This window comes from Natrix helvetica, assembly GCF_964273705.1.
Source record: "Natrix helvetica genome assembly, chromosome: 6".
In the NCBI taxonomy this organism is placed as follows: Eukaryota; Metazoa; Chordata; class Lepidosauria; order Squamata; family Natricidae; genus Natrix; species Natrix helvetica.
Window position 1 is genome coordinate 29,397,009 of NC_138553.1, and position 20,923 is coordinate 29,417,931.

The 20,923-nt window shown below is 39.2% G+C and overlaps 1 protein-coding gene across 2 annotated transcripts; it reads right to left on the bottom strand.

Annotated features, from left to right (window-relative positions):
- Window positions 1-9,041: 9,041 nt before the first annotated feature.
- On the bottom strand, window positions 9,042-19,194 carry ANKRD54 (ankyrin repeat domain 54). 2 transcript variants are annotated; one of them, XM_081958533.1, is made up of 8 exons: window positions 18,777-19,194; window positions 16,629-16,676; window positions 15,336-15,434; window positions 14,237-14,308; window positions 13,483-13,530; window positions 13,269-13,393; window positions 11,609-11,716; window positions 9,042-11,099 (listed from the first exon to the last, which is right to left on the bottom strand). In XM_081958533.1, the coding sequence occupies exons 1-8, from the start codon at window positions 19,117-19,119 to the stop codon at window positions 11,025-11,027; spliced, it is 918 nt and encodes a 305-aa protein (XP_081814659.1). In that variant the 5' UTR covers window positions 19,120-19,194; the 3' UTR covers window positions 9,042-11,024. The 2 variants fall into 2 exon arrangements, with proteins under 2 accessions (XP_081814659.1, XP_081814660.1); XM_081958534.1 differs by lacking the exon at window positions 18,777-19,194 and adding an exon at window positions 18,528-18,677.
- Between the last annotated feature and the right edge of the window lie 1,729 nt (window positions 19,195-20,923).

Here is a 20,923-nt window from a genome sequence, read left to right on the forward strand (position 1 = left end):
TTCATCAAAGCCTCACAAGAGTTTTTAAGGCAATTGAAAGTGGCACAAAAGAATCTTTGCTTCTATATTCATTTTTTAAATGTTTGCAACCATTCAAGTAGGTTTTTGCTGGTTTTTAATCAATGCACAACTTATTTACCAAAGCAGCACTTATTTACCAAAGCAGCACTTATTTATCAAAGCAGCACTTATTTATCAAAGCAGCACTTATTTAACAGAGGAAGTTGAGCTTCTTTCAAATCACCTTCAGTTTGTTGGAAATATAAAATGCCACTCTCCCTTCCCCCCAATATGTCTTTACAAGCCCAATTGGCCCATCAGTTACATGACCTTTATTACACTTAGCCCCATTTCAGGTTTGTGTGTTTGTGTGTTTGATCAGTCATTGCTGGATTCCTAGGGAGGTGCCTGCATGTGGAGAAGACAATTCATAGCTATTCACTACTAGCCACTCTCAAAATGTCTTCTTCCATGAAGATAATATCTGTTGTTAAGCACTGAGCACTGAACATAAATGGGGACAGCATATTACAGGGGTGTCCAAACTTGGGAACTTTAAGACTTGTGGACTTCAACTCCCAGAATTCCCCAGCCAGCCATGGGGAATTCTGGGAGTTGAAGTCCACAAGTCTTAAAGTTCCCAAGTTTGGACACCCCTGGCATATTATTTTCCCATTGAGCTATTATTTGACACCCCAAGGGCTGGGTGATACTAGTAAAGAAAGGTTCATTTGCGAGCCTGTAATCTATGTTTTTGCTGCTGCTGCTTCTTCTTTTTCTTCTTCTCTTCCTCCTCCTCTTCTTCCTCCCCCTCCTTCTCCTTCTCCTTCTTGCCTATTTAGGCCTCTTGCCTATTCCTTTCCCAAGTCTATCCTACTGTAGGAATCCATTTTGAAACTAGTGATACTTTTATTTCCTAGATACAGATTATAACAAAGCAGTGTATGTGAAAAGTTTACAATGAAAATCAATATAGTCTTTATCAGATTACTACTGAAACCTCCATAAAACTATTCAACATTTGGATACATTTCCTCATTACATGTATTGATCCAGGCCAATTTCTCTGTGCGGGAAAGGTATTGATAATTGATTGGGAGAAAAAAACCTTCCATCTACAGTACTTCTATCCTGGAAACAGGTCATCTCCTTCCTCAATGTTGCATCGCATAGAGCAATTAAGCTAAGGCTTTTCTCTAGAAGAAACTTTAAGGATTGTAATTGTGCTTTTTAAGAAGACCCTACTAAATGTCATTTTGTTTTCTGTTGAACTTGCAGCTGAGCATAAAGTAAACAAGCTCAGTTCTAAGTAGAAATTGTGTTGTTGTGGGATTGCGCAAGTGTGGAACCAGTCTGGGTGTGTCACAAGCATTGTGTATGGATGTGCCACATATGTTGCTTACTTTTCTTTCTATAATGAACACTTTCTTTTAATCCATCTTAGAATTGTAGAAAATATTTTAATATATGATTGGCAATAAAGCCATACAGCACTCCTAGTCATGTTTGCATGGAAATAAGTCCTACCACAGGAACTTACAAGGCATTGAGGACTTGGGTCAGTGGTGCAATTCAGCTGGTTCTATACGGTTTGGGCGAACTGATGGGACTGGCTCTGGGAGGCTCTGCCCACCTGCCCGGACATCATCACATCCTGTTTTTTATGCTCTGCACATGTGCAGAAGGTCCTGTGCATGAGCAGAGGTGGCGTATGAGCTCACATTTGCGAACCGATAGCGAAGGTAAGTTGATTTCACTCCTGACTTGGGTCCAAATGTATGGTGTTTTAGCACCAAGCTAAAAACCATGAGACTGTGAATTCTAGTTCTTCCTTAGGCATGAAAGCCAACTTTGGGCCAGTCACTTTCTCTCAGCCCAACACCCGCCCCCCAAGAGGGTTGTTGTTGTGGGGGAAATAGGAAGAGGAATGAGTATTAGGTACATTAGGTACAAAATGTTATTAGGTGACTTCTGCTGCGTGACATCTGCCATGCCGATAAAATTGAGGCATCGATCTATTTTATCTCTTCACCCGTTTATGCGTGTTTACCATTTACAGTATCATTTATCTGTCAAAGATAGGGAAAGAGAAAAGGATTCAAGTATTGTGCTTGTTTTGAAAACAGGGGTTACTAAAATTGGATTCAAGTATGATTCCCTGAACAGACTCAGGCTGGGCAATGCAGTGAAATATGATCCTTGCCTCAGAAAAGAAGAAAAAGCCAAAGAAAGAATCAAGAAAGAACAGAAATAGGATTCTTCTAAAAAAAGTAGACCAAGAAGGTACTGCAATGCATGTTCAATAGTTATTGTAAATAAAATAAAGAAATGCTGTGTAATGGCCAGTTCATAAGGAACAATCCATGCAAAACTGCCTTTGCGGGATACATTTCTCAAAGAAACCTGCATGTCGGCTATTAACGCTTTTAAAGATCTAATGAATGGAAGCTATTTTTTTCTTATGTACACCCATTAAAACTTCTATTTGATGATACTAAGGAAGCCTGAAACAAAGCTATTAGATTCATATCTATGATTTGATTCATGTAATTGCCTTTAAACACACACACACACACAGACTACTTTTTAATTATCATAGAATGCCACTTTGGCGGAGCTGAAGCAAGGTGGACAATCCAAAACCGCACAGTTGCCTGGCTGCATTGATGCTCTGCTGCATTCCTATTGACAGCGACTTGTTCAAATGAGATCCTTGGGGAAATATTATTCAAAATGGCAAAACATCTACTTGTCATCACGGTGAAGCTTTTTAGATTGTGGGAAGCCACCCCCTCTCCTAGAAGAATGAAATATTTTGAGGAATATTAAAAAGGCAGAATATTATTATATTTCGCTGGCTGAGAAATGGAGAAACATTTTTAAGAGAGAGAAAGCAGCCCCCGCCTTTTCTTAATAGCCCACAGCAGATGTCAGCACTTCAGAGATGAAGAGACAGATAGCTCTATTCATAAGCAAATACCCTCGCCCAAGATCCAACACAGGAAAAAGCCATTAAGCCATAATAGAAATTGCCCAACACCCTTTCAGAACACAAACCTCTTCATTACATCATCTCAGAGAATCCAAACTTCAATCAAACTTAACTCAGGCAACCTATAGAGCCAGCTATGACCCCTACATAACCTCAAATGGCCCCAAGTGAGTCTGACAACAGCCAATAAAATACATGTTCTTGCACAGGAACAGGAAGCTCAAATACAAAGCCCAGAGAAGGTATAAAAACCACCCACTCTCAACTCCATTTTGTCAGTTGTCCCAGAACCACAACCTGCTTCATCAATAAACCCTCTTTCTAATCAGCCTCCAGCCTCCATTTTGTCTCCAGTGATTTTCTCCTGGATTCGAACTGAACCAGATGGATATTTCTTCCAACAAGGTTTAAAAGGGAGAGAGAAAAAATGGCAAGCATTGGCTGTGACTGTATCCAGAGTAGCCAATTCTTCACTTCCATCAAAACATGGAATGAATGTTTTGACACCAGCATGAGGCTTTCTGCTCTGTTTCCTATTGAGAATGCCTTCAACTCACACTCAACCAATGTCAGAGTTCCAACTATCGTGCAGAATTAAATCAGAGTCCAAGGCAGAGCTATCCTTAAAGTTCCAATTTAATAAGACAGACATATTGGCACATCTGTGGAATCCCAAATCTGAAAACTTCCTGGGATTCCACCCAGTTGAAAGTTCATGATCTTATCCCTACACCCATAAATCCATCACATGGTCCAATCTTCTTCGGCCATGCTGGCATCTCCACCCAGCTGGTTCCGGTCAGGTGCAGAGGTGCGGAGACAAAAGATGACCTTGGGCTTCTAGAAAGGAATGACAACAACACATTCCACAATTCTACTCCTTTCTATTCCCCCTCCCAATTACTAAACTAATGAAACAGTATAATGAAATAATAGTGTGTGGCAGGCCAAAGACCCTAAAAAGGACGTTGCACAGGTAAATATGTGGATATGCATTTCTGTGCACCTATTAAAGGAATAGAAGACATGTTCTCTTTTCTCATCTTACAAGTCGTAATTATAAATTGGCATATATTTCTGGATTCCAGCAGCGATTGTAAGAATATTTTCCCCTGTAGATTAGATATTGAAGAAAATTTGGACGGAATCCCAAAATGGGAGAATGAGTGTGTACTCACAACCAATTCCTGTTCTGGGCACTAAGCTTAATTTTACATCTTGTTAGGAGGTGACTATTATTTTTATTCTAAAATTGCCTTTTTGTTTTAGCGTAACTTCCTTAAGATTTAAAATAAAAATTATTGGTGCCCCAAATTAATATCTGCTTGACTAGCATGAAGTGGAGAAATTCCCCAAGGAAAAGTCTATCCCAAAATTTATTGTTTAAAATATTTTTTAAACAACCGTTGACAAAATAAAAGGCTCACGCTTGCATAATATGCGAAGCAAAAAAATCAAATCATTCATAGATTACTTATTAGTGAAGTCCTAGCTAATGTTCTGTTGTTAGTGCCTTTTGGGACTTAGCTTTTTATCAGCTTATGACAGTCATTTACAGTTTCTGAAATACAAGTTTCCTAGCATTTCATCACACAAATGCTTATTTTTCCTTTCTCTCTCCCTGCTATGATAACTTGCTATAATACAGCATGGTCGGGGTTAGGATGACCCACTGCAGACTTAACACATCAGCTGTTCAGTTAGTGGGAAAGCCAGATTCAGGATTATCCTGTATGAGTCCAAACAGTTGAATGGATAGCCATAACAATTCTTTTCTATCAGTTTTCAGATTCACAGTCAATGACAGATATGCTTTAATCTCTGAAAGCTTTCCCTGATCTGGTGCCATTCAGATGTGCTAGAGCAGAGGCGTCAAACTCGATTACATTGAGGGCTGCACCAGGGTTGTGTTTGACCTCGGGGGGGGGGGGGCAGGGAGTGTGTGCCCACCCCTGTGCTAGAGTTATACAACTTATTTTTGACTCTCCTTCATATTCAAATTTTACTTGAGCCTCTGCTGCTGTATTCCTTGTTCTGGTTTTGATTTTTGTGCATCTTCTGATGGTTTAATGGCTAATATATTTTACAAATAGACATCACCTGTCTCTGTTCAATCCACTGGGTTTTCCGTGATTGTTATAATCCTTTCCAATTGTAGTTACAACTACTCAAGACTCTGGACAACTGTACATCCATCCCTAATTACTCTAGGGATGTCCATGGGGTATGGTTTAAAAAAAAAGTCAGCATGATAGTGTGATTGGACCTCTACCTTTTTTATGTGCATCACAAGTCTCTCTTGCTCCTATTATTTATACATAAGTATATATTAGCATTTTTATATCTATGATGCATTTATGGCTCTTGAGTTGACTACTTAAGCCAGTTGTGTTATACAATCTAGCAAAGAGAAGGACTAGGGGTTAAATGTTAGCTGTCTCCCAATGTTTGAAGGGCGGTCACAAAAAAAAGGGAGTCAACCTATTCTCCAAAGCCCTTGAGCGCAGGATAGGTAAACAGATGGAAACCTATTAAGGAGAGATCCAACCTAGAACTAAGGAGAAAATTATTCTAAGTGAGGGCAATTAATCAGTGGAATGGCTTTTTCAATCAGAATAGAGATGGAAGGGTCCTTGGAGGTCTTCTAGTCCAACCTCCTGCTCTAGCAGGAGAACTTATACCATTCCAGACAAGTGACTTCCATCTCTTCTTAAAAATCTCCAGTGATGAGGCACCCACAACTTCTGATGGCAAGCTCTTCCACTGGTTAATTGCACTCAGTTGAGAAATTTCTCCTTAATTCCAGGTTGCTTCTCTCCTTGATTAGTTTCCATCCATTGTTTCTTGTCCTGCCCTCTGAAGCTTTGGAAAATATGTTGACCTCCTCCTCTTTGTGGCAATCTCACAAATACTGGAATACTGCTATGATGTTCCCCTTCATCCTTCTTTTCTCTAGACCAGCCAAACCCAAATCCTATAACCCTTCTTCATATGTTTGAGTCTCCAGGCCTTTAAATCATCTCAGTTGTTCTTCTTTGCACGTTTTCCAAAGTCTCAAAATCTTTTTTGTAATGTGGGGACCAAAACTGAATGCAGGATTTCAGGTGTGGCCTTCCTAAGGCTTTAGAAAGCGGTACTAATACTTCACGTGATTTTGTTTCTGTGCCTCTGTTTATACAACCAAGGATTGTATTCGCTTTTTTAACTGTTGCCACACACTGCTGGCTCATATTTAATGATTGTCCACTAGGACTCCAAGATCCCTCTCTGTGTTACTGTTTTGCACCACGTTTTACCTAATCTGAATTGTATCTTTGAGTTTTCTTCCAGAAGTAGTTGTGGGTGTTTCATCACTGCAGCTTTTTAAGAAGAGGTATGACACCATTTGTCTGGAATGGTGTGTATGTGTGTATGTATATATGTATGTGTGTGTGTGTGTATTTGTTTTCATAGATTTTCACGGGCGTAGATATGCTGGTCTTGTTGTATTCAGGTCTTTTCCCGTGTAAGATTGAGATTGTCTTGGCAACGTTTCGGTGAGGTCTCACTCGCCATCTTCAGGCTGGTGTTTTCGGCTTAAAGCGTGGTTGCAGCTGCCATCTTTCTATAAATCTTGATGGGGCGGGGTGGAATTCTGGTTTTATTTCAGTAAGTGAATAAACGTGATGATACCTCCCGCCTACCAGACATCTGGAAACCAGCCCTAGTCAATAAACAAGCCCCACCCAGGCTGTTACAACACAAAATAACAACGGACACACAGCCAGCACCAATCAGCACCAATCTACTAATCATGATACAACCACACAGCCAATCAATCCACTTACTGAAACAAAACCAGAACTCCACCCTGCCCCATCAAGATTTATAGAAAGATGGCAGCTGCAACCACGCTTTAAGCCGAAAACACCAGCCTGCAGATGGCGAGTGAGACCTCGCCGAAACGTTGCCAAGACAATCTCAAGCTTACACGGGAAAAGACCCAAATACAAGACCAGCATACGTGTGTGTGTGTGTGTGTGTGTGTGTGTGTGTGTATGTGTATGTATATGCTTTGTTCAAATATGTAAGTAACCAAGGAGCTCATTTTATTTGTTCCAGAATTATAGCTGCACGTGTTGCTGTTTCTGCAAAAAGTGATGCTTTAATGGGAGGAGATCTTAAGAAGAACCAGTTTGGTGTAGTGGTTAAGGTGTTGGGCTATGGAAACCAGGAGAATGCGATTTCTAGAACTCCCTTAGTCATGAAAGCTGGCAAAGTGACTTTTAAGCTAATAACAATAACAACATTATCTGAACCCAGCCTTCTTGTTGTGGGGAAAATAGAAGGCAGGTGTTTGCACACAGAGAGAGGTGTGTAGGTGATAAAAATCTGTTAATAATATTCCCATTATACCTCCCAATAGTTGCATTGTAAAAAAACCACCACTGCCTATCGGCGGTGACAGTCTTTGATCACCTGGTGGTTACATCTCTCCCCAACAGTTAATCATAATACTAAATGGAGTGATGATGTGATTATTCTGGATGATCAGGTGTTTGTTAGATAGGATATCAGCCATTTAAAAACATACACAAAAACTGGGTTGGCTATTATTCTCTTGGCAATGCTATGAGGCAGATGTGGAAACAACCCAGAACACTTACAGGCTCCAGGTAGGAAAAGTAACCGTGGACAAAGTAACCGTGGCAGTTTTGTTAGAAATGAAACACCTGTTTCTTCTATGATACTGTAGGTCGGATTGATTTTGAAATCAATAAACCAAGAAGTAATCGAAAACGTGGTAAACAAAAATTAGAAAACAGCGGTTATGCCAAAATAGCAATAGAGATGGTAAAAAAAAAACTTTTGGAAAGTTGGAAGACATTTTATGGGGGAGGGATTGGCTTTGCCTAATTTACATTGTTCTTTTTTGCCATTTTTTATGTAGTGGAGGAACCCCAAAAGTCAGACTTTGGGGCAAACCCTTTATGCAGAGCTTTCTGTTTACAAGAGTTTAGCTATGCAGAAGCAAATTTATTACAATTGTGGTATTTCCAAGCCTGCCACTCATGAAATAAAGTCAAGATTGGGATTCACATTACATTAAGCCATGTAGTTTGCTTAATCTAGTATGAACCAGTCATGCAATATGTGAGTTCAATCTAATCCTTCTATATTTTAAGCAGCTCCCCACCCTTACAAAGGAGCTTGAGATGGAGATTCTTTGATAGACTCTACTCCAAATTTCATCTACAAAATATTCAGATAAGGATGGGTATAATAAGCAGAAAAAAATCAGATGTATTTGTATATTATGAAAAGTCAAAATATGGTTTCCTCTTTGTTTAGCATAATGTATGAACACAATCATTGTGGTTTGTGAGCCATGGTTTATGGCTTAACATATTGGGTAAACTGAACAAATTATGCCAATAAATTGTGTTTAACCACAAAATGGAGTCGTATAATGTATAAAAATACTATTATTGCTTCTTTTACTTACACATACCCCTGTAAGGTATTCCAGGAAGTTTGATTATGTTTAAGAAATATTCATAGTATAAAAAGAACAAAAAATACATATTATCACAAGCCCCACTTTGAAGGCAATGACTCATATCATATAGTTTATGCTGTGCTGTTGAGAAGTGTACTTCATCATTCTGCCTTCTCCTCCATGTTTTTGGGGATCTTATATAATATCATTTTCTCCAAATTATCAGAACAGCTTTTTATATGTTGCCCTCTCCTATTTACAACCTGATCAAACAAATTAACAAGCAATTTCTCTGCCCCCCCCCCCATCAACTCCTCTCTTTTCCAAATACTGTTTACATGTTCTCAGTTCCCAGTCTATTAAGAGTCAGAGAGAACTTAATGGGGTTTCAGTCACATGCTAAAGATGGGAAATTACATTAAGATTACAGCCTCTAGGCTCACTGTAACAGGACACTGTCACATTTCATTTCACTGCTGTTAGTTCCAGTAAAGAGATGGTTGTAGGTTGAGATTAAAAAAAGGAAGGGAAACAACCTAAAGGCAGGAAAGAATAAACATCCCAAACTCATTCTGACAGCAAAACAGAGTTTTATTGAAAAGATAAAATTGCTTCTCACCCTCCTTATATAATAGAATAAAGTTCATTGTATTCACAGTGACAGTTCTAGCGAAGTCTGAGCCAATTCAGAACTAAAGCATCCTCTTTAGGAAAGAATTTGGGATTCCTTGATTAAGCTGCTGCATTCAGGAAACCCAAGAATGGTGTCTCTTTGAAAGTTATGCATCCAGTAACTCTTCTGCCACAAACATTACATATTTACCAGAAAATAAAGTCATAAGAAGATACGAATCTCAAAGAATTAAAACAACCTTGGAATTTGGATGATGCTGGAATGGCTACAAGCGGCTTCCTTTTTAATTACTGCTGGTTAGAGTCAAAACACCCTGTTAGGACATAACAACAGCTTTGAAGGTTTTTTCCCCTCTGAACCAGCTCTTATTCAACAAATTTATGGTTGCAGAAAATTGTATGAACTTCAGAGTAAGGGATCTTTTCATTTTGAACACCAAAATGAAAAAGCAAGTACTTTCCCATAAAAGAAGCAGAATTTCCAAAACCTGCTCAGCCACAGCCAATTAAAATGGCAACATTAAAAAAAGTCTTACATGTTCAAGGAACGCACAAGCACCAGGGGAAAACACTTCTCTCTCTCTGCTCATCTACAGACAGACTTTTATCTACTCTTGCTCTGCTCCTTTAATACAATATCAGCAAGAGAAGCTTGGGTAGAGTGTAGATTTATTTACACCAGCCTTTTTGTTATTCAAAATTCAGGAAATAGAATCAGCATAAAGGAAATTCCTGGCCCACTTCTCTCTCTGCTCATCTACATTACCCTAGATAAGGTCTGCGCCTAATTCAACATAGCTAACCATATTTTGATTTGAGTACAACCTACATACTATCACAGTGGGACATATGTTGACTTAAAGCAGATGATTTGCTACAGTACCTGAATCTGGCATGAGCTGTAAACCAAATTTATGCCCTTTGTATTAAGAAAAACAGCATATGAAAGTAAACTAGCATGTCACCCATTGTACTTCACATTAACCCCCCCCCCCCTTTTGGAACAAGTAATTCCATGAACCAGAGATAAAAAGGGAAGTGACCCAAGGAAAGGGCACAATAAGAATATTCAGCTGCTAATCTAACAACTCATTGCAGCACCCTAAAGGAATCACCTAACTCCTGCAAAGGTCTTTTTGTGCTAGCAGGCTAAGAGACAGACGAAGACTTTTATCTACTCTTGCTCTGCTCCTTTAATATAATATCAGCAAGAGAAGCTTGGGTAGAGTGTAGATTTATTTACACCAGCCTTTTTGTTATTCAAAATTCAGGAAATAGAATCAGCATAAAAGGAAATTCCTGGCCCATGTGAATATATCTAAGGTATGCACGTGTGTACAAATGTGTGTGATATCAATAAAATCTCCCCCCACCCCCACAATGGACATAGGCAGCATTGCTAGCCCTTCAAACTTTTTTCCATTTAAAATATTCCCAACCTGTGTTTTTTTTTAATTTATTGTCAATTAAGTTCGCCACCTTCTAGACAGGCTCACTAATTGTTTGCATAAATACTGGGTATTAAAAGCAGAGCAACTGCTAATAGCTGCCATTTCTCCAAATATATTCAGAGCAGACTGAAGATAGCTACTTGCAGGACTTCAATGCTACTTCCTGAGGGTGGTGTTCTTAAAGAGGGGAAGATCCACCACAATTCATTAGCTGAAAGATAATTCCTGATTCTTAAACAAAGAATAATAAAGATGCCTTTGAAGGCAGCACAGCAGAAATCCTTGGCCCAAAGAAAGGATATTGAAGGCAGTCCCTGATGGTTCATGGTTTCAAACCGTTCAACATAGAAGCAGCAGGAAAAGTATGTTTGATGCTGGCAACAACAATGCTGCAATCCTGCAATGGAGCTCCAGCTATCTTTTCTTCCAGGGCTTCTCCTTTGGTGTGGGAGGACAATATTAAAGCCGGTTACCTCTGGTCTATCTTCTGCTTCTGCAAGCTGAGTGAGGTGAAACTGGCTAAGAGGTCAGTAACTTCATCCACCTGCCGGGGAAGCACATGAGATGACAGTACAGGACCTGAAGAAACAAAATCCTACAAAAATGGGCAGTTTGCAGCCTAACCCTTTTTTGAAGCTGCTGAAGTCCCTCATCCCAATTATTCTGCTGAAATCCAGCAGCAGCAAACCATCCTATAACGGCAATAGCAAATGGACCAAAATTGGGTCATTTATTCCCATGAATAAATGGGACCTGTAATGCACTCCAAAAAATGAAAAATGGGTTAAAAATTTCATTTCCATCAGGGATGAAACAATGTAGCTATCTCATTTATTGAAATAGCCACAAAATACATTAAAATATCTTTAAAATAAAACTCTCTCCCACAATACCAATGTATTCTGAATTTATTTATCCTAAATTCATGTAATATATGTATTTTGCCAATAACTAAAAGTATTTCATAGTGATATGAAACATAGTTTTTGGATCTCCCAGTTTCTCAAATTGCAGAACTGCTTGGTTGGTACAAAATTTTCTTTTATCCCTCACCTGTTCTTTTGTGCTAGTCATCTGTAGCCTGGTGCAAAGGTCATCCAACTGTTCCCTCTGTTCATGCCGTCCAAGACGGTCAAGATATTCCCGCAACATCTGGATGATCTAAAACGAACAGCATGGGAATATTCAGTTTGCAGCGAACAATGAAAGAAACCCAAAGTTTTAAATTAAAAACCCAACTCTGAAGCAAGTCTGTAGAGTACTATAAACTTTTAGTAAAGTGGAAGGACAGAGACAATTGTAAATTATCTGCCCAGGAGAAAAAAGTAAGACCCAAATATAAATATAATGGTAAATGAATAAAACTATTTTTTACTGAGACTTAAGGCACTTTATTTTTAAAAGGCAACAGCATTATTTATTCAGTTTACAATGCCTCTCATCTCACATATGTGACTTTCAACAGCTAATAAAGTTAAAAGACACAAAGCCATATAAAAATTACCGTAACAAAAATCGAACAACAAAAACCATTAAAAACAAATATTGACCTACTAATCCTATCATCATCAAAAAATGACCAATGATGAACTCAAGGCAATCCAACAGCCTTCAACAGATATGAGATTAAAAATAAGATTAACCAACGGTTTTATTGGGGACATTCAGGAGGCAGGGATGGGATGGGTAAAAATATTATACACGGTGACCACAACTGTGCAATCAAACTCCATCCATTTTGGGCAGGTAAAGCATATATGTAAAAATCTATTGTTAGATCAGGCTTCATCTCTATTTTATAGGTATGGATGCTGACAACAGTAGAAAGAAAGCTACACTGCTACAGTAAACATTTCCAAATCATAATATTTCAGATCCACGTGAACAGAAGGGCCAAAATTTGCAGCGACTATTAGACAAATGCATTTAGTGTGCTTATATCAGAATGTAACATCTTAAATACACTGCCATAGATTTTGGCCAGCAGTAGATAGAAGGATTACAATACAAATGAAGTATCATTCTGGCAAAATGCGGATTCTAAAAATACTATAGCTATAAAGAGCTAGAAGGAAAATAAAATAAAAGGTAAGTGTAATATGTACTTTAAAAACCAGGCAGATTATACATTTTTTGAAAGTAGGTTGGCTCTCTTTAGTATGGTTACTTCATGATCTTACTAGCAATATACTTTGTAACCTTCACACACCAAAACATTTTGAAGCCAGTGGAAGAAAATACCCTGGCTATAGAAGGCCAGGTGTCAGCAACAAGTCACAGATAAACTAGAACAAGCCTTACTTTTCTATCTGCCACTCTCTACTTTCTCTATTTTCTTTTTTTCACAATTGCCAGGGAAGTTCATATGGTATTTCCAAGAAGATTTCTAAAGATACCTAATAATTACTCCTTGACCTAAAACTTTTCAAAGATTAGATTCCTTTTTAGACTCATCAAGACCTTTGCCATATCCAACTAATCTGAATGGCCAATTGCATCTTAGAAGTCCTCTAAGCCAAAAGTATTTTTCCTTTCTTAGTCTTCCGTGGGAATCAGGTTTACACACTTTTGCCTTTGTCTCAGAATCCACTGACACCAAACTCTCATGTCCACATACATTCCTGAGTCCCAAATATCTTCCTTGGAGCCCAGACACAACTGCTAAATATAAAACACCTGGCAGCTCCTCAAATCCAGGATAACCTTCCTGTACCTGCTTTACTTCAAGGCGAACAACCTCCAAGCTCTGTGAGAGGCCATCCTGCAGGATGTTTAACTTTGACCTGGCCAAGTGCAGAGGGGTCCTTCCAGCTCGATCCAGGGCATCCACTCGAGCTCCTGAAATAGGCAAACGCAGAGTAAGAAAAACATGTTGAAAGAGCACCAAAAGAACAGGCAGCTTTAGAGTTGCCAAAAAGTAAGGTTACCTCCGCGGAGTAACATGGTGATGACAGGAACATGGTTCGTGCAGGCAGCTGGGGAGAGGAAATATAAAACATAGAACTAAGAAGTGCTTTGGAGTAAAGCAGTGGGGATACATTAGATCTGATCTGAATCACAATTTTATTTATACAGTAAAGCTCCCTTTGCAAATCTATATGGTATACTAACAAAGAATGCAAACTTGAGAAATTTGATCTCAGCTTCATGTCATGACATTAAAGAAGTCAATACAGTCTCACCAAATCCTATCTGTGCTAGAAGAAATACTGCAGTAGAAGTTAACAATATTATAGAAATAGAACCTACAAAAATTAAACAGAGTATCACAAGTTCTTTGGTGCAGATGTAGCTGTACTGGCCCTATAAGATTACTGAAATCGAATTTTTTGAAATACAAGATATGCAACTGCTTACACCCAGAAGTAATTTCTTTTAAAATAAAAATGCTGGGATATACTTTATAGAAATTATCACAGTAAACATTAAGCTAGTCCTGAAAAATAAATATGCTATTTGTATGGCAGATGTGGGCCCAGTTCCAAAGGCAAAAGTTTGCATATGTTCACTCTCTGCTGAGCTGATATTTGAATGGGCAATTTCCTGGTTTACTCTGAACAATTTTTTCCATTCCATGTGTCCTGGGCTATTGCTGCTTGAACTTGAAGGAAATTTAGTTTCAGCAGATTTCTTTCAGGAAAAAGAGAGAGAAAGAAGGCAATTCAGATACATGATGCTTACCCAAATGCAAGGGAGTATTCCCCAATCCATCTCGCTGGTTTGGATCAGCACCATGGTCTAAAAGCAACTGCACTAAAACACAAAGTAAGAGTCTCTCAAGTTCACTTTGAAAATCATATAGAAATATCCCAAATATTAGCCCAAGGTCATATAGTTTACAGAATTCATTCTTTTATAGCAACTCTTGGAGACAGAAATCAATCTGTCTAAGCTGCATCTCACCAATATCAATCTCTTTCCCTAAGTACTTTAATGGAACTGACCTCTGTAATAAGATGCTTTTATGTCCCTTGAAACAGTCAAGCTTGCATATGAAGCACTAATGCATGGACCTCTGGACCCCAGAGGTCTTAAGTTCACACTATCCAAAATTGCCAGCAAAATAATCTGCCACATTTGGGGGCTGTTCAAAAGTAATGGAAGGGCCGCTGGCTTCAAGATGATAGGCATGATCAGAGGATCAAAGCTCAACTCTCTTTTAACCTGCATTGCATGCAATGTATACCCATAAAAAGGGCCAAGGCTTTTCTTGCATAGTAGTACCTGCCATTTTGCAACACAAGCATCACTGCTGATGCAGCCCCTCCCCCAATATAGATAATTTGCCAGTGAGAATATTACCTCTCTCAACTCCTTCTTAATCACACTGACTCTAAAAACCTTAAACTCTGTTTCGCTGGCTGGGGAATTCTGGGAGTTGAAATCCACCCACCTTAAAGTTGCCCAGTTTGTGAAACATAGTTTTAGGAAGTATACTTCATAATGGTATCTCCACTTCTAACTTCATTCTATCTTGTAGTGTTTCTCAACCTTAGCAAATTTATGATGCATTGACTTCAATTCTCAGAATTCTTCATCCAGCATAGCTGGCTGGGGAATTCTGGGAGTTGAAGTCTACACATTTTAACTTTCCTAAGATTAAGAAACACTGATCTATATCCATTACTTCTGGCCAGTTTCCTTCCACCTGCTAGGAACGGTGAACTGCCTTGCTGGAATTTACAAATAATAATGCTTTTGAAAATAATCAATACCTCCCTGTGAAGTGGCATCTAAAGTAAGAGTCCAAACCCCTTCCCCTTTTTTTAAATTGGCTTACCAATGCGATCATTTCCATTACAAGAAGCAAAGTGCAGGGCTGTTCGACCTTTGTCATCAGAAGCGCAGGGGTCTGCCCCATCTTCTAGAAGTTGCATTACTGATGCCACCAAATAAGAAAGAAAAGGAAGCATTAATAACCTGAAGATTTAATTGGCTAAAAGTCACCATCAGCATCCTAGCTTAAAATGTAATACATTGTTGCAAAACTTTCAAGAAACAATCCTTAATGCTGAAAGTTTATTTTAGAAGAAACAAATAAGAGATATGCACAAATTCATTCAGATATTTTCAATATCCATACTTGCCAAGCAATTCAGCATCAATAAGTAAAACAGCATCCGCCTAAATAAGCATCCTTTCAAGTTCAAAGTGAAATAGCAGAATAAAGCATTAAAAAAAGAAAGAAACTGTACATAGTAATTGTTTCAATCAATGTAAATTTATATTTCTTTTAATAAAAACATTAAATGCAAATTTTAATCTATGTTTGGACATCAGTTAGTTAGGACACTGTCTCTCCCAGAACTACACTTTTATTTAAATGTTGCTTCCTTATTCAACTCAAAAAAAGGCACGATACCAACTGTTCCACTATCTCACTGCACTCGTCAGGCAAATTTAAATCTAAACTTCTTCTGATTTTAGCTAAAGTTTAGATGGAGGAGGGTATTTAATATAGGTTAACCAGAGATAAAGACAGAACAAGTTCATATTTCTGCAATGTAACTTCTAGTAAATGTACTCATCTTGTAATTCTGATTAGCAACCAGGAACTGTATGGCAAAAAATTAGATATTAGAAATTAGGCAAGTCAGGAGAGTGAAGGTGGAGGGTTAGGAAGCAAAGCACTGAAATCTAACCCTCTGTATTTCTTCTAGCCAACATTTCCATAAACAATTTTTTGAGAGGATTACTTACAAGCCTCCACTAGTATATGTATCTTACAATAAGACAGAACTGGTTAGGAAAGACTTAATTGAAACTAGGAGATGAAAGAAGATAATACCTGGATAGAAATGGGGGGGGGGGGACTAACATTTTGTTAACAGACCCATTTTCAGACATTCCTAAGATTCCTCCAAGCTACTATTATACTTTTTGTAAAAGCTTACATTCCAATGTAATTCTTAGGAATCTAATACTGTATATTGAACATTCTCACCTCAAAGAATCTGTTCCTGTTTACAATCTATCATTGTTTAAGACCCATATTTCTCAATCAGAGAAGGAAAATACACGGAGGGAAAAATACATGGAGCTATAGATCAAATTCTGACTGATGCAATGTTACCTGTTTCCAAATCATTTGAATTAGCAGCTTCTCTCAATCTTTTTAAAGCTGTGGAAAAAGAGAGAGAGTTATTTCCTTCTCAATTTAATTTTATAAAAACCAAAACAATCATAACCACATCAGGTTTGGTTAACTATGTTTACTATGCACAATCCATTCCTTCTCCTCAAGGGTGATCTTCTACTGGGGAAAGGCAGCAATGCAGTGTTTTATATCTAGGGAACTGTGATGTTAGCTTTAGCTAGTAGACTCATAATTATTTGGATATCATGGCTTTTTGTAGGATTTTTTTTACCTCTTAAAATTCATTTTAGATGTGCAAACAGCAGCAAAGCAGACCTTCTCCTTCCTTTGGCAAAAAGGGTTGGTAATCTTTTACACGTAGGGCACAGGCTAGTTGGCCACAGGAAGTCTTTCAACAATGTTCCTGGATGTGCAGAGCCCAATAATTTTGATTTCTCTTTTCTCATAATTTGAGGGCTTTGGTATGATTTTGATTGAAAAGATCTTTCAAGAATTAATGATCCTTTTGTATCCGAAAAGAGAGGAGCACCAGTCTACCAAGTTTTCACAATTTGCTCCTCCTCAAAAATGTACTCTGAGAAGTGAGCAAACTGTGTCCACATTTCTGCTGCTACTTATCTATTTATAAAACAGAACAAAACAAAACAAAATAAACTTATCAGGCTTCAATACATTATAAATTTTCCTGGCAATAAATTGCAGTTAATACTGCTATAACTGGATTGCTTTGATCACATTTACTCATCACAAATATGTTAATCCTTAATTTATAGCATAACACAAGCTACCTCATTTTACTCACAATTTAAATAACATTCATTCTTTTAATACAAAGTCAGGAATTCTGGTGATTTCAGGTCTGACTGGCAAAATTACTTCAAATGTACATCATTGAGCCATGCTTGTATTTCATTTTTCTCTCCCGCCCACCCACAATTTTAAGATCAACCACAATCTGGATTGGTGCCCTACATGCATGAATGATAATTCCTTTATACAGCCAGTACGCTTTATCCATAATATTTGTAGGCAATCCAATCAAACATGCTCTGGGTGGCACAGAACAAGAGAAAAACAAAATGGTTCATAAGAGCTCAATTAAAACAAATCATACCATCCATAATAATGCAATTAATTCTTGCAAGAGGTTTGGCTTGTTGAAATAAGCCAAGCATCCAGCCAGGAACAGTCTGTTCCAAAACATAGGAGCTATTATGAAAAGTCCTGTCCTTCATCCTGGCAAACAGGGCAAGTTGTTGGACAATTATTATTATGAACGCCAACTGGAACCCATCAGGTTGGGGAAGGCTGCCTTGGATTATCATGGGAACAATTATGTGTCCATGCCTAAGCATGTTTGCTTGAGTGTGTAGTCCTTATCCGGAGCTACAGGTAGTCCTCAACTTACAACCACAATTGAATCCAAAATTTAGGCTAAGTGGGACATTTAAGTGAGCTTTGCCTCATTTTATGACCTTTCTTGTAAGTGAATCACCACAGTTGTTAAGTTAGTAGCACGGCTGTTAATTGAATCTGGTCTCCCCATTGACTCAGCTTGTCAGAAGATTGCAAAAGCTGATTACATGACCCCCAGGATACTGAAACCGTCATAAATATGAACCACTTGCCAATCCTCTGAATTTTGATCACATGACCACGGGGATGCTGGAATGGTTGTGTGAAAAGGGGTCATAAGTCGCTTTTTAAAGTGTAACTTTTGTAACTTTGAACGGCCACTAAACAAACTGTTGTAAGTCGAGGACTACCTGCATTTGACAGCAAACTCCCACTGCCTTTGCCTTCCCAGTACAGTAAAGCATGGAAAAGCTCCAAATTCCTGACAAAGCCCCAGACTGAAGCTCCCAAAATACCCACTGTGGCAAGTTCGGCAGTTCGAATCCCTGGTGTAGGTTTCCTGAGTGAGCAGGGGGTTGGACTAGATGACCTCCAAGGTCCCTTCCAACTCTGTTACTGTTAAGCTCCTAGACAATTCAGCCAGACGGTTCCTCCGAGCTTAGGGTCCGGTAAGGAGAGGACAAACGGACGGCCTTTCGGTCACTCCGTAAAAACAGAGCACACCCACGCCCGCCCCTCTCCCGCCTAGCCCTTCAGCCAGCCCCTCACCGTGAATCTCCTTGCCTAGAGGGTCCCCCTTGCGGTGTAGCCGGGCGTCCCTGCGGCGGCGGCTGATGATCTTGCACACGCGGGGCTCCCTCTGCCACGGCAGTTGCAAGTAGCCCAAAGCAGCCGGATCAGGGGTCTCCGGGATGGTCCGCAAGGCGACGCCGAGACCCGCTAGGGAAAACAAGTTGGCGGCGTCGGCCGGGCCGGCTTCGACGGGGCTACCGCCTTCCATCCCTCCCTCCCCCTCCCTCCCCCGCGCCCCGCTTCTCCGAGCCTTCGCGTCAAGTGTGGGCCCAGAAAGCCCAAGCTCGGTGACGGGAGGCGGGGAAATTCGCGTAACCATGGAAACGAAAGGACGGGAACAAGGTAAGTAGCAGCCAATAGGAACGGTCGGTCGCCGTAAGCGACGGGCTAAGAATGACGGGAAGGGAGCGTACTCCCCCCACCCACGGCCAAAAGAGTTTCCGTCATCCTTTCCTTAAAGGTAAGGATTCGGTCTACAGCCAAGTAGAACACTGTAGTTAGTAGATGCCTTTGGGCGGAAGCCTGGAAAGGTGCTCACAGTCGGCAATGGTTACTGGCTGAAGATGATGTCCAATCCAACACGTCCTTTGGGGAGGGTATGAGCATTATACACTAGGATAAAACGCTCTTTCATATATGTGCCTCTTTACATAGGCAAAACAGCACACCTTACACCTAAGAGATATCAGAATGTGAAAAGGGAGAAGGGCAGTTGGACATCCCAAGTAGCAGAAAAGGATGGTACTACTCCTTCAGGGGAAGGAAGTGAAACCACAATCTGCAAATGGGGAGGCTTTAACTACTGTACCATCCTAAACAGAAGTGCAGAATGCATACCAAGATTTCATTAGAGATCTCATTTATACCCAGGATAATACAGTACTTGTGCAACTCTAAGAAATATAATAAAGTTACTCAAGGCAGCAAGCATTTAAAAAAGCATTTCAGAGGGGAAAATACTGTAATTAAGGTAAAGGTAAAGGTTCTCGTACATATGTGCTAGACATTCCCCACTCTAGGGGGCAGTGCTCATCTCTGTTTCAAAGCCGAAGAGCCAGCGCTGTCCGAAGACGTCTCTGTGGTCATGTGGCTGGCATGACTAAATGCCAAAGGTGCACGGAGTGCTGTTACCTTCCCACCAAAGGTGGTTCCTATTTTTTCTACTTGCATTTTTACATGCTTTCGAACTGCTAGGTTGGCAGAAGCTGGGACAAGTAATGGGAGCTCACTCCGTTACGTGGCGCTAGGGATTTGAACTGCCAACCTTTCGATCAACAAGCTCAGCATCTTAGCCACTGAGCTACCGCATTTCAGAGGGGGAAAATACTGTAATTACTTGACCCCCAAAATGAAACAACAGCAAAGCACACTGCCATAGCTACAAAATACACAAACATATTTACCAAGTTTAAAACCTCAGTATTGAGAGAAGGTATTATTTCCAGGCATTAGATTGTAATGTCTACATCTTGTTCAAATTAAAATAAAGGGTTTATATAGGTTCAGTGACAATTTGTTGTTATAAATGTAGTATTAAGCATTGATAAGTAAACCCCACAGGGCAGAAACTCAGTAGATTTAACTTTTGGTGTCATGCCTTTTGTTAATTTTTTTCCTCTGTAGACCTAAGTCTTTTTTTCTTATTGAAAGTGTACAGGAACATTCTCAGGAAACAAGTATTCTGTAATTCTTTTGCTCCTCTTTGGGAGCAAAGAATATGCTTTTATAAAAATAGTGGTACTGAAATGTCTCAGCTGTGGCTAAACTTTGTTTATGCTTTCTTATATATTTTCACCATTCCTCCTTAGTACGTAATTATGAATTCATTTGAGTTGCACTTGTGAATCAGAAATTTGTTTTATTATCTAATGAATGCTTTATAAAAACAAAATTGACTTTTCAGGTTAGGAGGCAATATTCTTGTGTAGTGATTATTGAGGCATTCAAACCTGTTGCTCTATCCATTTGTCAAATCCCATCAATTGTGGTCACTAAAAACCATTGGAAATTTGTGACATTTTTACCCTGCTTGTGATCTTGCAACTGAGTGATCAATGCTGAAGCTCAGATAATGCTTTAGGGATCTTTTGATTTGATCTAACAGAGATTTGTTATTTAATAGA

What these genes read in the sequence shown, in the direction of transcription:
- ANKRD54 (XM_081958533.1), bottom strand. Translation starts at nt 19,119, where the DNA reads ATGGTTACGCGAATTTCCCCGCCTCCCGTCACCGAGCTTGGGCTTTCT. An exon ending in GAATACTCCCTTGCATTTGG is followed by an intron (nt 13,531 to 14,236) that starts GTAAGCATCATG and finishes TCCTCTCCCCAG; the next exon opens with CTGCCTGCACGAACCATGTT. An exon ending in TTCGCCTTGAAGTAAAGCAG is followed by an intron (nt 11,717 to 13,268) that starts GTACAGGAAGGT and finishes TGTTCGTTTTAG; the next exon opens with ATCATCCAGATGTTGCGGGA.